The following is a 15,403-nucleotide window of genomic DNA, read 5'->3' on the forward strand; positions in this document are numbered from 1 at the left end:
TTTCTACAACCGCTTTTAGCAAATTCGCCTAAAGAGCCGTTCGATTTTCCCTAGCGAGTTTCTTGGGCTTTTAGACAATTGAATTCAACATTTACTTTCTTGTCTCCCGGGGGCATGAAAGACCCCATCTTGTTGTGATTGTAATACCGGGGAAAAGAGATGCTACTAGTATATCTAGCCTGCCAGGACTATAAACTGGTGATGTCAATTCACTCTTCTGACATTACTTGGAATGATTTAACATTTACTCCTCTGACATTCCTTAGATTGACTTGACATGGGGTCGAATCAGAGAACCACATAATCTGGTACTACGGGTGGCGTGTTGATCATAGAACTTTGTGCTGGCCGGTTAGTTTTTTGAAGTTCCTTCGGGATCCAGGAAGTGGTTGAGGTTTAACCTGAATTCTAGGGAAGAGTAAGTAACGGTTAAAAGCAAGGTGAAATCTAAATTTCGGGATAAGGTGTTGTTGCCTAATGAACAACAGATAACCCACAGAGAAGTGACTGTGGGACTAAGCATTGGAAATAAGTTGGTGTAAATATATGTATGTTGTTCTCTTATGAGTGCAGGGTTGAATAAAAGGTATGTTCAAAAAAAACTCTATTCATACCAAATTTGCTACCGTTTATTCTCTGTGTGTAAGAACAATATCATTGGCTTAGTTGATGGATTCTACCGGTCTACCGGGTACGTCTCTAGGTGCCGACTCAACAGAGGTCCGGTGATTTTTTTGCATCTTGGAAGTCAAGCAACGGTTCAGAGATTATAGAGCTCAAGTACTTGAGCAAAGTGCACGTAGACTAGACCGGAAATTTCATTAACGTAAATTGTTACCAACGTGTAAGATGCACAATGGGACCACCGAGAAATAGGGCAATACGGCAGATGTTCACTTAAAGCACTTCGATATAAATTTAACTTTCTTGTGAAGTTATGTTCAGGGTTTACTCTGTTCATATCAGACTTAAAAGATTATATTCTCTGCAACTAAAAACTTGAGTTCTTTTATGGATTCGTATTTAGGTCTACTGCGGTAAGTCGTCTAACAACTCCTTGAAATAAGTCCTTCATGGCAGGTGTGTACGTAAAGCACTTCGACTTATACAGACGGACTTATATTAATATATAAGGATCTAGAATATTCAGATATACTTTATAGGATCGGAAAACTATATATTGTAAAAATTACGTACGGAAGGCAAAAATTGTTTATACCCATCCGATGAAGGCGAAGAGTATAAAAAACTTAACAAATTAATATTATTCTTTTAAAGGCCAAAGTTAAGACCACTTGTAAAAATTCTTCTTACATTATTTATGGAAATCGAAAATACGTGCCTCAACCTCTTCAAATTTGTATTTTTTAATGCGTTATTAATAATTTTGTGTTTTCTTCATAAATTTAAAAGAAAATTGTGTTTTTTAGTAACACATTTTTTTAAACATTTCAAAATGACTCAAATATTATAAAATTTATAAAAGTCACATACTAAAAAATTGGTCATTAAGTTCATAGTAAGAAATAAAATAAAATTTAACTCACTCACATGTCACTGAGTCCAAAAAAAAAACAATAACGCACTCATTCTAATGTTATTGTTTTGTTTTGCGGGAACTTTAGAAAGCTTTTTGCGTCTTTCAACAATTTAGTTGTGCTTCAACAATATTTCCGTATAGTTATAAATTCTAAAATATTAAAAAAATAAAACGGTTAACAAAATAATAAAAAATATTTCAAATTAAATAAATAATTTGAAAAAAAAAGAAAAATAAATTAATTAAAAAATCGTTGGCAAATAACTTAAAAATATAATGTGAGTTTTTTAATAAATTTGTTTTTAAACGGACATTATAAGAATTTTAAATTTTAATAAAAAATACATACATATATGGGGACATACATATATAATTTGATTCCTGACCTAAATAAACAATTTTTTTGTTTAACATATCAACATAAAAGGAAAATAAATTGATATATAAAAAAAAACATATATTGATGTCTATAAAAATCTAAAGATATTTGTTCCATTTCGCTGTAGAATAAAAGAGGTATAAAAGAAAAACTCTTAATCAGATTTTCAAGTATTACTTAGAAAGTGGGAAATATTGTTTTCATTATATTGCAAGACTATTGTTTAAAATTGTACATATAGCCATTGATAATAGTACATAGTTCTCTTGTAACAAAGAAACGGAAAAGCAATGACTAACGCATCCTTTTCATCTATTTATGGCGCAAAAAGTCTACTTTTAATGGAAATGTAATAATGATTAATACTCATTTATGTATGTACATCATATTTCAAATGATAATCATGAGGATGGTGGTAATGATGGTCATGATGATGATGATGATGCTGGCAGACTCTTTACTAAATAACATCCTCATTCATGCCGTTGCTTTTTGCTCAAAACATGCGCACTTTATTAGTTTTTCCATTTGAAGGGGTATGATGTCATGTAGTTTTATTTTAGGCTCCTCTGAAACCCCCCCCACCAACAAACACTTGAGTTAAACTTGCATCTATTACACTCCCCTTTTTTCTTTATTTTACTGTTAGTAGGAAATAAAGTTACGTTAGAAGTTTTCCCCATGGAAATGTTGTTGAAACTTAAGTGAAAGTACTTTATATGTTAGTTTCAACTCTTTAAAAGATTAAAGGGTTTTTGAACTTTTCCTATTGTTTGACTTTAAACAAAGAGTTAATTTCTAATAGAAGAAAATCACAGAAAATAGGGGTGAAAAAAAAGAATTTTGAAATGAATAAATTAACCCTTTGACGACCAAACCTTTCTGGCTTCAAGTCAATATAATTGTTTGTTTGATTGTCGATATTTTTGTCCTCATAATAGTTAGGATGCGGAAATTCTTCTCCTAGATAACTTCTAAGTCTTATGTATACTTTCGCAAATAAAGTTTTCAAGATCGATTGATATATTGGCCCTAATAGTCACTTAAACAGATAAATATACTAAAAATTTTATGGCAAGTATATTTGCCTATGGTCGTTAAAGGGTTAAAATTGAGATCAAAAAAGCAAAGTTGTTGATTAATCATATAAAGTCCTAAAATTAAGTTATTCTGAACGTAAAAATGTATAGCTCTTCAGTTAGACTCTATTAGGAGAGGAAATTTTATTTTCAGTGCCACATATAGTACATTCTGCTACGACAAAAATACAATTTTAGACTTCACAATAAAAAGGGGCGGTTATATCTTACCCACGCCCTTTTCTAACGTTAAGCTAAATCCTTGTCGAATAGAAATCTCTTGTAACTTCATTACAAATAAACTACTGAAACTACTGAACGTAAAAATGTAAAGCTCTTCAGTTAGACTCTATTAGAAGAGGAAATTTTCTTTTCAGTGCCACATATAGTACATTCTGGTACGAAAAAAGTACAATTTTAGAAATACAGACTTCACAATAAAAAGGGGCGGTTATATCATATTCACGCCCTCTTCTAACGTTAAGCTAAATCCTTGTCGAATAGAAATCTCTTGCAACTTTACTACTAATAAACTACTGACTCTATTAGGAGAGGAAATTTTCTTTTCAGTGCCACATATAGTACATTCTGGTACGAAAAAAGTACAATTTTAAAAATACAGATTTCACAATAAAAAGGGGCGGTTATATCATACCCACGCCCTCTTCTAACGTTAAGCTAAATCCTTGTCGAATAGAAATCTCTTGTAACTTCACTACTAATAAACTGCTGAAACTTTTCTGATTTTTTAGTTTCGAAAATAATAAGACGTTTTAAATGCTCTCTCTCTTAGACACGTTAAAAGTAATTTCCTGTTACCTTTAAAGAATTCACTTTATTCGCACCTAAACCTAAGAACTTAACATCAATTATTTCTTTTAAATATCTGTCATCTATTAATTAACAGTATTTCAACTGTTTTAATAGTTTAAACATTTGTTTTCCCTCATGCCAAACCCTCTCCTCTCCAAAAACTAAAACAAACAAAACTAATTAAATTTGTTTCACAATTTACATATTAATATTTTCAAAAAGAATATAAATCATTAGATTAACGTTCAAAATGAAAAGTTTCCTATTTTGGAAATACTTAAAAAAAAAAAAAAATATTTAAATTATTTTAACAAAAATATGAAACTAATAAATAATGGCTCAAACCATATTTGGGCAATGTCTCATTATACAGCAAATTAGGAATGAAGGGGGCCCTAAAAACATACAATTTTAATTGACCGTCCAAAATGTTTTTGTTTTTTTTTTTTTTTTTAATTTGGAATAACAACCAAAACAAGTTGTAAATAGGAAATAAAGATAAAAAATAGCTTTGTAATTATTTTAAATGGAATGATATTATTATATAATTAATAAACAAAAATATTAATTTATTTTAAAGCCGATTATAATAATTCAAAGTACTTCATGTACTTATACTTCACGGCCGCTAGTTCAGTTCTATTTTAGTTCTACTTCAGTTCTAATTAAGTTGTAGTTCAGTTTTTATTCAGTTAGTGTCAATAGTCTAGTGTATAATCAAGTCTATACTATAGTCTAGTCTACAGTATAGTCCATAGTCCAGTTTATAGTCTAGTTTATAGTCTTCTCTAAGTCTAGTACTTAATCCAGTCTATAATCTAGTCTATAGTATAGTATATAGTCTAGTCTTTAGTCTAGTCTATATTCTAGTCTGTAGTCTAGTCTATAGTCTGGTTTGTAGTCTAGTCTATATTCTGGTCTGTAGTCTAGTCTATAGTCTGGTCTATATTCTCATCTGTAGTCTAGTCTGTAGTCTAGTCTGTACTCTAGTCTGTAGTCCAGTCTATAGTCTAGTCCATAGTTTAGTCTACAGTCTAGTTCAGTTCTAGTTTAGTTCTAGTTCAGTTCTAGTTCCGTTCTAGTTCAGTTCTAGTTTTAGTTCAGTTCTGTTCTAGTTCTGTTCTAGTTCTGTTCTAGTTCTGTTCTAGTTCTGTTCTAGTTCTGTTCTAGTTCTGTTCTAGTTCTGTTCTAGTTCTGTTCTAGTTCTGTTCTAGTTCTGTTCTAGTTCTAGTTCAGTTCTAGTTCAGTTCTAGTTCAGTTCTAGTTCAGTTCTAGTTCAGTTCTAGTTCAGTTCTAGTTCAGTTCTAGTTCAGTTCTAGTTCAGTTCTAGTTCAGTTCTAGTTCAGTTCTAGTTCAGTTCTAGTTCAGTTCTAGTTCAGTTCTAGTTCAGTTCTAGTTCAGTTCTAGTTCAGTTCTAGTTCAGTTCTAGTTCAGTTCTAGTTCAGTTCTAGTTCAGTTCTAGTTCAGTTCTAGTTCAGTTCTAGTTCAGTTCTAGTTCAGTTCTAGTTCAGTTCTAGTTCAGTTCTAGTTCAGTTCTAGTTCAGTTCTAGTTCAGTTCTAGTTCAGTTCTAGTTCAGTTCTAGTTCAGTTCTAGTTCAGTTCTAGTTCAGTTCTAGTTCTAGTTCAGTTCTAGTTCAGTTCTATTTCAGTTCTAGTTCAGTTCTAGTTCAGTTCTAGTTCAGTTCTAGTTCAGTTCTAGTTCAGTTCTAGTTCAGTTCTAGTTCAGTTCTAGTTCAGTTCTAGTTCAGTTCTAGTTCAGTTCTAGTTCAGTTCTAGTTCAGTTCTAGTTCAGTTCTAGTTCAGTTCTAGTTCAGTTCTAGTTCAGTTCTAGTTCAGTTCTAGTTCAGTTCTAGTTCAGTTCTAGTTCAGTTCTAGTTCAGTTCTAGTTCAGTTCTAGTTCAGTTCTAGTTCAGTTCTAGTTCAGTTCTAGTTCAGTTCTAGTTCAGTTCTAGTTCAGTTCTAGTTCAGTTCTAGTTCAGTTCTAGTTCAGTTCTAGTTCAGTTCTAGTTCAGTTCTAGTTCAGTTCTAGTTCAGTTCTAGTTCAGTTCTAGTTCAGTTCTAGTTCAGTTCTAGTTCAGTTCTAGTTCAGTTTTAGTTTCAGTTTTAGTTCAGTTCTAGTTCAGTTCTAGTTCAGTTCTAGTTCAGTTCTAGTTCAGTTCTAGTTCAGTTCTAGTTCAGTTCTAGTTCAGTTCTAGTTCAGTTCTAGTTCAGTTCTAGTTCAGTTCTAGTTCAGTTCTAGTTCAGTTCTAGTTCAGTTCTACTTCAGTTCTACTTCAGTTCTAGTTCAGTTCTAGTTCAGTTCTAGTTCAGATCTAGTTCAGTTCTAATTCAGTTCTAGTTCAGTTTTAATTTAGTTCTATTACAATTCAAACTATGTATTTCAAAATTTGTTGCAATTATACCTTCTTTAACCTTAACCTCTTTCTGTAGTTTCTAATGTGTTTTTCTTAAAACACTCCCTAAATTGACATTTGTGTCAGTGTATTTTTTTTTTTTTTGTCCCAATATGATGTCAAAAACACAATGACATAATTCCTATATTCGCTGCTATACACTTTTTAATGATGATGTGCACTTTTTTGCTAAATGTACTTAACAAATAGTTTTGTGTACATAGATGTTATATTAAACTTTTTATATTTTCAATATTTTTTTTTGTTTGCAAAAGTTGATGTCAGCGGGATGAAAAATGAAAACAAGAGTGTATTTTGAGTTTATATTCGAAAGTATTTAGTTTATGGGTGGTCTATGGGATGATGACAACAATGTTGTTATCGCGTAACGCATCATATTACGGATATTGTTTTAATAATAAAATTTTAAGGTTGACTGCTTGCAACCTTGACCTACCCAGATTAAAATGAATTTAGAATTCAGGGAATAATGTTTTTAATAATTCGTTTTGAAAGAGGTATAATCCAGAACATAAATTCTAAACATTAGAAGCTCGTTTTTTCCTCATTACCAATCTTGTTATAATTCTCTAATATTTAGAGATTTCGGAATCTTATTAATTCGATTAGAATGAATAAAACAACTCATTATTATCACTGTCGTGATCAGTTATGGTCAATTGTAAAATTTAAAATACAAAAAATCAAAATAAATCAAAACTTAATTAACAAGATGATATGATTTTTATACAAGTTTCTATAACACGTTTCATTCAGTTACAAATTATAACCTACGGTTAAAAAATGTTAACTAAAATAAGCAAAACAATCAAAAATATAAACGATAAAATCTATAAACTGAACAAAACATTGTGAGTTTTTTTAATATTAAACAAGTCTAAAATTAATGTTTTTGCCACAATTGTTCGATGTAAATTATGAATTTGTTTGTGAATGTATACGACAGTAAAAGAATAAATTAAAACGATGATTATACCCTACACCACTTTAGTGGGGAGGGTATATTGGGTTTGTGCTGATGTTTGTAACATACAAAAATATTCGTCCTATACCCACCTTAAAGTATACCAATCGGCTTAGAATCATTTTCTGAGTCGATTAAGCTATGTCCGTCCGTCTGGCTGGCTGTCCATGTAAACCTTGTGCGCAAGGTACAGGTCGCAATTTTCATGATAATTGGATGAAATTTGGTACACACGCTTCTTTTGGCCCAAGGACGAAGCCTATTGAAAATGGTTAAAATCGGTCCATTATTTCGACTAGCCCCTTATACAACCGTACCCCCCAAATAGGGCCTTTTGGCTTATAATTAATTTAAATGATCTATTATGTTAACAAAAGTCGACAAAACTTAGTTTTATAGAACTTTAAATGACACTACCGATTTTTGTAATGATCGGGCTTCATTTGACCCTATCCCCCATACAAACTCCCCTTCAGAAAATGACTTAAAGGTCAAAATTCACTTACAAACACTAATAACACTTTTAAATTCTACATAAATAATATTGAAGAAGTCTTAACTCCCCATACCAACATTTTTAAGGATAGGGCCATATTTTGCCCTACTGCTCTTTGAGCCCTCTTAAAAAAAATCTCTTTTTTTGCCAAAAAAAGTAAAAATATTCCGAAATAAAGTTAAAAAAAAAACAAATTTTATGTTAAATTGTATGTCTTACATATGTGTAAAATTTATAGATTTTTTATTGAAACTTTATCAGCTTTAGGCTGGTCAATTATTTCAAAATGATTTATGTTTAAAATTGGTAGTCTTACAATGGTAATTATTAATAAAAATTCAATTAATGGAAACAATTTTTATTGATTGTTTTAAAAATACATATTTTTTTTTGGCTGAAGGAGGTGTTTTTTGTATGGAGTGCGTGCTGGTGATTTAAGGAGGTAGTGGTAGTAAGTGTTTAAAATTTTAAAGTATTCAATAAGTTAAAACAAGAAGCTATAGTCGGGCGAGGTCGACCATGTAATACCCTAACCCTTTTACAAAAATAAAATGTGATTTAGTTGCCATAAAAAAGCATTTAAGTCGTTTATTGTTGAATAAAATTGTGGACATTTAGGTGAAATTTTGATGGTGGCTTTTCATAGGGGCTAGGGTCATATGAGGACCTATTATAATAGAATTCGTGATGGTCATCAAGTCTAGTATAGAACTTGGTTTTGCACTTTTTATTGAGATATGAGTATATTAAACATAATAATGAACTTAAAAGCCCTATTCGACGAGTTCAGTTGTATGGGGGCTAGGTGAAATAATGGACCGATATAAACCATTTTCAACAGGCTTTGTCTATGGTACAATAGAAGATCATGTACTAAATTTCATTGAATTATCATCAAAATTGCGATTACAAGGTTAACATGGACAGACAGACGGACGGACATAGTAAAATAGAGTAGTATACTTTAAGGTGGGTGTAGGACCAATATTATTGTGCGTTACAAACATCAGCACAAATCCAATATTCCCACCCCACTAAAGTGGTGTAGGGTAGAAATAGTAAATTTAATATTAAGGAACTGGTATTCGGTTCTAGTTCTAGTTTTGTTCTAGTTCTGTTCTTGTTCTGTTCTAGTTATGTTCTAGTTCTGTTCTAGTTCAGTTCTAGATCTGTTCCAGTTCTGTTCTAGTTCTGTTCTAGTTCTATTCTAGTTCTGTTCTAGTTCTGTTCTAGTTCTGTTCTAGTTCTGTTCTAGTTCGGTTCTACATCTGTTCTAGTACTGTTCTAGTTCTGTTCTAGTTCTGTTCTAGTTCGGTTCTAGTTCTGTTCTAGTTCTGTTCTAGTTCTGTTCTAGTTCTGTTCTAGTTCTGTTCTAGTTCTGTTCTAGTTCTGTTCTAGTTCTGTTCTAGTTCTGTTCTAGTTCTGTTCTAGTTCTGTTCTAGTTCTGTTCTAGCTCTGTTCTAGTTCTGTTCTAGTTCTGTTATAGTTCTGTTCTAGTTATGTTCTAGTTCTGTTCTAGTTCTGTTCTAGTTCTGTTCTAGTTCTGTTCTAGTTCAGTTCTAGTTCTGTTCTAGTTCTGTTCTAGTTCTGTTCTAGTTCTGTTCTAGTTCTGTTCTAGTTCTGTTCTAGTTCTGTTCTAGTTCTGTTCTAGTTCTGTTGCAATAGTGTTAATTATTCAAATTATTATTTTTCAATAGTGTTAACAAAAAAAATATGTTTCGTTATTTCTAACAAAATGTATTGTAATTGGTAGACAAATAAAAGTTAAATATTAAAGTAATTTTTTATACAAAAAATTCATTGGTATAATATAAAAACGTAATTTTTGTTGTTTTTAAGTTTATTTTTTTTTTAACACACAACTGATAAGATTTCTTATGTGCTAGAAGGCAATGTTTAATTTAAATTTTATTTTTGATACTCCTTTTACAAAAGTATACTCAGTGAAATAAGTAATTTGTAACATTTTGATAAAAATAAACATGGTTAAAAATTCTATGTTTTATTTCAATAAATACTTTTTTTTAAAGTGAAATGCAATTAATGAAGTGATTACTTTGGAAGGAAATTGATTTATCTAAAAGATGTTAATGGACCAATAGAACTACTAACGATATAAGCAACACAATCGAAATATAAAAATAATGAACTGCTGTGCAGACTAATTAGAGAATAAACTGATCTTATGACTACCAAGACGATAGAAAGAAACAAAGTGGATTTCGCAGCAATTATTTTAAAATATCGGCTTAACCTTGTATTTTTTCGAAGTGATCATTAAAATCGACTTAGACTTTGTTTTTTTTTAATTTAAAAAAAAATGAAATAATACAATGATTAACACACCAGTGTGATTTACCGGTACCTCTAGGAATGTAAAATAATACTATTATTATTTTCTTTCAAAAAAATTTTTTGCTATGATATCATCTTGACTAAATAAAACAAATATATAGAAAAAAAACTACGAAATTAAGAAACGCAATGAATTAAAAACCATTAAAATGCTGCTAATAATATATTAAAAAATTTGTTTAACAATCAGTTTGATTTCACTCGAAAAAAGAAAGAGAACTGACTATAAGACACCACCGTAGAAAGTTTAAGAAAAATAAAAACAAAACAAATATTTAAAATAGCAAAACAATAATTAATTGTAAATTGTGTTAAAATTACCAATTGATAAGAATATTGGTGGAAAAGAAAAAAAGATAGAAGGAAATTTTTTACTGTCTTTTGTTTGTCATTTATATTTGTAAATTTGTAAGAAAACAAAGTTGTGTGTTTATTGAATTTGTGACATCAGTGCATAATTATTTGTATTTTTTTTTGCTAATTTGTGGCAAAATTATGATAAGAATTTATTTATCAGTTAAAAACAAAAATTGTGTTAATGCATTCAAAATAAAAAAAATATATAAATTCTTTTTAATAATATTTACTTAAAAATTGTAAATATCAAGTTTTCATAATATATTTACAAATATTTATTTAAATGTACGACCTACAGCAACCAGTTACTTTTTGAATTGATTTGTTTGAGAGACATTTTAACCCTATAACGGTCATTGATGAACAACTTAAACCTTTTTCTGTTTAATTTTGATCAAATTATTTTTATTCTTAAAAATTATTTACAACTTTAAGAATTTTAACTTTTGGGATTCATTAAGGTTCTTGATTTGTAAAAACTTTCAGCTGATTGTGTTTGGTCATTAAAATAGTTATTACTTCTTCTTAACAGAAATTTTTTAATAATAATTAACTTTTAGATTTAAAAATTGACAAAAATAATTAAAATCAAAAATCTGAAACATGCATAGTATGATTGCAAGAACTGCTGCTCATAGGTGAGTGAGATATACCACATTTTAGAATGATTAAAAATACTTCAGAGTAATGTTTATTTTATTTCTGTCCAGGGTCATAACTATTTTTAGTTAAGTACTAGTTCTGTACTAGTTATTTCTATTTCAATTCTATTTCAAGTACAGTTCTAGTTAAGTTCTATTTCAGTTCTAGTTCAGTTCTAGTTCAGTTCTAGTTCAATTCTAGTTCTGTTCTAGTTCAGTTCTAGTTCAGCTCTAGTTCAGTTCTAGTTCAGTTCTAGTTCAATTCTAGTTCAGTTCTAGTTCAGTTCTAGATCAAATCTAGTTGAAATCTAGTTCAGTTCCAGTTCAATTCTACTTCAGATCTAGTTCAGTTCTAGTTCAGTTCTAGTTCAGTTCTAGTTCAGTTCTAGTTTAGTTCTAGTTCAGTTCTAGTTCAGTTCTAGTTCAGTTCTAGTTCAGTTCTAGTTCAGTTCTAGTTCAGTTCTAGTTCAGTTCTAGTTCAGTTCTAGTTCAGTTCTAGTTCAGTTCTAGTTTCAGTTCTAGTTCAGTTCTAGTTCAGTTCTAGTTCAGTTCTAGTTCAGTTCTAGTTCAGTTCTAGTTCAGTTCTAGTTCAGTTCTAGTTCAGTTCTAGTTCAGTTCTAGTTCAGTTCTAGTTCAGTTCTAGTTCAGTTCTAGTTCAGTTCTAGATCAAATCTAGTTGAAATCTAGTTCAGTTCTAGTTCAGCTCTAGTTCAGTTCTAGTTCAGTTCTAGTTCAATTCTAGTTCAGTTCTAGTTCAGTTCTAGTTCAGTTCTAGATCAAATCTAGTTGAAATCTAGTTCAGTTCCAGTTCAATTCTACTTCAGATCTAGTTCAGTTCTAGTTCAGTTGTAGTTTAGTTCTAGTTCAGTTCTAGTTCAGTTCTAGTTCAGTTCTTGTTCAGTTCTAGTTCAGTTCTAGTTCAGTTCTAGTTCAGTTCGAGTTCAGTTCTAGTTCAGTTCTAATTCAGCTCTAGTTCAGTTCTAGTTCAGTTCTAGTTCAGTTCTAGTTCAGTTCTAGTTCAGTTCTAGTTCAGTTCTAGTTCAGTTCAGTTCTAGTTCAGTTCTAGTTCAGTTCTAGTTCAGTTCTAGTTCAGTTCTAGTTCAGTTCTAGTTCAGTCTAGTTCAGTTCTAGTTCTAGTTCAGTTCTAGTCTTTAGTTGTTCTAGTTCAGTTTTCAGTTCTAGTTCAGTTCTAGTTCAGTTCTAGTTCAGTTCTAGTTCAGTTCTAGTTCAGTTCTAGTTCAGTTCTAGTTCAGTTCTAGTTCAGTCTAGTTCAGTTCTAGTTCAGTTCTAGTTCAGTTCTAGTTCAGTTCTAGTTCAGTTCTAGTTCAGTTCTAGTTCAGTTCTAGTTCAGTTCTAGTTCAGTTCTAGTTCAGTTCTAGTTCAGTTCTAGTTCAGTTCTAGTTCAGTTCTAGTTCAGTTCTAGTTCAGATCTAGTTCAGTTCTAGTTCAGTTCTAGTTCAGTTCTAGTTCAGTTCTAGTTCAGTTCTAGTTCAGTTCTAGTTCAGTTCTAGTTCAGTTCTAGTTCAGTTCTAGTTCAGTTCTAGTTCAGTTCTAGTTCAGTTCTAGTTCAGTTCTAGTTCAATTCTAGTTCAACTTTAGTTCAGTTCTTGTTCAGTTCTAGTGCAGTTCTTGTTCAGTTCCATTTAAGTTGTTATTCACATCTAGTACAATTCCAGCTCAGTTCTAGTTGAGTTTTAGTTCAATTCCAGTTTAGTTCTAGTTTGGTTCAAGTTCCGCTCTAGATCAGTTCTCGTTTAATTTAGTTCATCGAAAAACCTATCTTTCTGAACTTTATTTCTAATTTTGAATCTTTTCTTTATTTCAGAACCACTATGTCTGACGAAGCAACAAATGGCAGTGCCTCCCCAGCCCCTCCTACAGCTGAATTGGCTGAGATGGCTTTAGAAGAGCCAAAAGTATCATTCCAGGATCAATTTAAGGCCTTTTCGAAATTCGGTGATACCAAATCCGATGGTAAATTGATCACACTATCACAGAGTGACAAATGGATGAAACAAGCTAAAGTTATCGATAAGAAAATCACCACCACCGACACTGGTATTCACTTTAAGAAATTCAAGGCCATGAAAATTTCTTATGCTGATTACAACAAATTTCTAGAGGATTTGGCCAAAACCAAAAAGGTTGAATTGTCAGAAATTAAAAATAAAATGGCTTCATGTGGAGCTCCGGGAGTAATGCAAGTATCGGTAAGTTTTTCTATTTGAAAATTGGTCAAGCAAATACATTATTGTTTAATACTTTTTACATTTACAGGCTGGCAAAGCTGCTTCTGCTGTAGAACGTTTAACTGACACCAGCAAGTATACAGGATCTCATAAGGAACGTTTTGATGCCACTGGCAAGGGAAAAGGTATTGCTGGACGCAAAAATATCGTTGACGACTCTGGCTATGTTTCCGGCTATCAAAATAAGGATACCTATCCTGCTACTGGCAATTAAATTTTTGTATACATTTATAATGGATTCTTATAAATATTTAAAATCAAAACATTTTTATTATAACATTTTACTAATTTATATAATATTAGCTACAAACAACAAAAAACATATATGTAAGCCTCAACAGTTTAGTTAAGTAAGTTTAATGTAAATTCCTTTCCACAAAAGCACAATATTATTTTAAATTTTTTGTTTAAGTTAAAAATTTAAATTTATTCTTGGTTAATTTTTTTAATTGTTCTTTAAATTGTTTTGTTTCATTAAATAAATTGTGATAATTTTTATTTAGTGTACATTTATTGATGACTTTTGTTTTATTTTTTAATTGTTTTAGCCTTAAACAATCCTATCCCTCCAAAACGCTTGGATAACTTGTGTACCCAGTAAAACATAAATATTAATAGTTCAAATTTTTTCCTATACCTATACAACTTTTTTGAAAATATGTACACATTCAACCTGTATTAAAATGCAATATTTCATTGGTTAAAGTTAGGCAACTTGTATGTAAAGATGTCATTTTACTTAAACATGGTTTTGGTGTCTCTTGTCAAGTTGTCAACTTATGATAATCTTTTTATAAAACTAAATAAAAACTCTATTAAAAATTAAAAATGGGTGCGTGTTTTATAAAATACCGTTTTAGAGGAAAAGTAAATTAGTTTTGGTTCAGTTCTATTTCAGTGCAAGTTAAATTCAGGTTCAGTTCTAATTTAGTTGTAGTTCAGTTCTAGTTTAGTTCTAGTTCAGTTCTAGTTCAATTCTAGTTCAGGTCTATTTCAGTACTAATTGAGTTCTAATTCAGTTCTAGTTCAGTTCTACTTTAGCTGTAGTTCACTTCTAGTTTATTTCTAGTTCAGTTCTAGTTCAGTTCTAGTTCAGTTCTAGTTCAGTTCTAGTTCAGTTCTAGTTCAGTTCTAGTTCAGTTCTAGTTCAGTTCTAGCTCAGTTCTAGTTCAGTTCTAGTTCAGTTCTAGTTCAGATTTAGTTTAGTTATAGTACGGTCCTAGTTCAGGTCTAGTACAGATCATGTTTTGTTCTAGTTGAGTTCTAGTTCGGTTCTAGTTCAGTTCTAGTTCAGTTCTAGTTCAGTTCTAGTTCAGTTCTAGTTCAGTTCTAGTTCAGTTCTAGTTCAGTTCTAGTTCAGTTCTAGTTCAGTTCTAGTTCAGTTCTAGTTCAGTTCTAGTTCAGTTCTAGTTCAGTTCTAGTTCAGTTCTAGTTCAGTTCTAGTTCAGTTCTAGTTCAATTCTAGTTCAGTTCTATTTCAGTTCTAGTTCAGTTCTGTTTTAGTTCTAGTTCGGTTGTAGTTCAGTTCTGTTTTAGTTCTAGTTCGGTTGTAGTTCAGTTCTAGTTTAGTTCAGTTCTGGTTCAGTTCTAGTTCAGTTCTAGTTTAGTTCAGTTCAGTTCTAGTTCAGTTCTAGTTCATTTCTAATTCAGTTTTAGTTCAATTCTTGTTCAGTTCTAGTTACGTTCTAGTTTAGTTCAGTTCTATTTTAGTTCTAGTTCGGTTGTAGTTCAGTTCTAGCTCAGTTCTAGTTCAGTTCTAGTTTAGTTCTAGTTTAGTTGTAGTATAGTTCTAGTTAAGTTCTAGTTCAGTACTAATTTAGTTCTAGTTCAGTTCTAGTTCAATTCTAGTTCAGTACCAGCACAGATCTAGTTTAGTTCTAGCGCTGTTCTAGTTCAGTTCAAGTTCATTTCTAGTTCAGTTCTAGTTCAGTTCTAGATCAAATCTAGTTGAAATCTAGTTCAGTTCTTGTTCAATTCTAGTTCAGTTCCAGTTCAATTCTACTTCAGATCTAGTTCAGTTCTAGTTTAGTTCTAGTTCAGTTCTAGTTCAGTTCTAGTTCAGTTTTAGTTCAGTTCTAGTTCAGTTCTAGTTCAGTTCTAGTTCAGTTCTAGTTCA

General features: G+C 30.9%; 1 protein-coding gene across 2 annotated transcripts; it reads left to right on the forward strand.

Moving 5' to 3' along the window:
* Window positions 1–1,739: 1,739 nt before the first annotated feature.
* Window positions 1,740–13,794, forward strand: LOC111683492 (tubulin polymerization-promoting protein homolog). 2 transcript variants are annotated; one of them, XM_023445569.2, is made up of 4 exons: window positions 10,243–10,448; window positions 10,958–11,035; window positions 12,864–13,248; window positions 13,316–13,794. In XM_023445569.2, the coding sequence occupies exons 2-4, from the start codon at window positions 11,001–11,003 to the stop codon at window positions 13,499–13,501; spliced, it is 606 nt and encodes a 201-aa protein (XP_023301337.1). In that variant the 5' UTR covers window positions 10,243–10,448; window positions 10,958–11,000; the 3' UTR covers window positions 13,502–13,794. The 2 variants fall into 2 exon arrangements, with proteins under 2 accessions (XP_023301338.1, XP_023301337.1); XM_023445570.2 differs by lacking the exons at window positions 10,243–10,448; window positions 10,958–11,035 and adding an exon at window positions 1,740–1,818.
* Window positions 13,795–15,403: the final 1,609 nt, after the last annotated feature.

The sequence above is a fragment of the Lucilia cuprina genome, chromosome 5 (genome assembly GCF_022045245.1).
Source record: "Lucilia cuprina isolate Lc7/37 chromosome 5, ASM2204524v1, whole genome shotgun sequence".
NCBI classification, from domain to species: Eukaryota; Metazoa; Arthropoda; class Insecta; order Diptera; family Calliphoridae; genus Lucilia; species Lucilia cuprina.

Coding starts and splice junctions, on each gene's coding strand:
- LOC111683492 (XM_023445569.2), top strand. CDS start 11,001: ATGCATAGTATGATTGCAAGAACTGCTGCTCATAG. Junction 11,036..12,863: donor GCAAGAACTGCTGCTCATAG/GTGAGTGAGATA, acceptor TCTTTATTTCAG/AACCACTATGTCTGACGAAG. Junction 13,249..13,315: donor CGGGAGTAATGCAAGTATCG/GTAAGTTTTTCT, acceptor TTACATTTACAG/GCTGGCAAAGCTGCTTCTGC.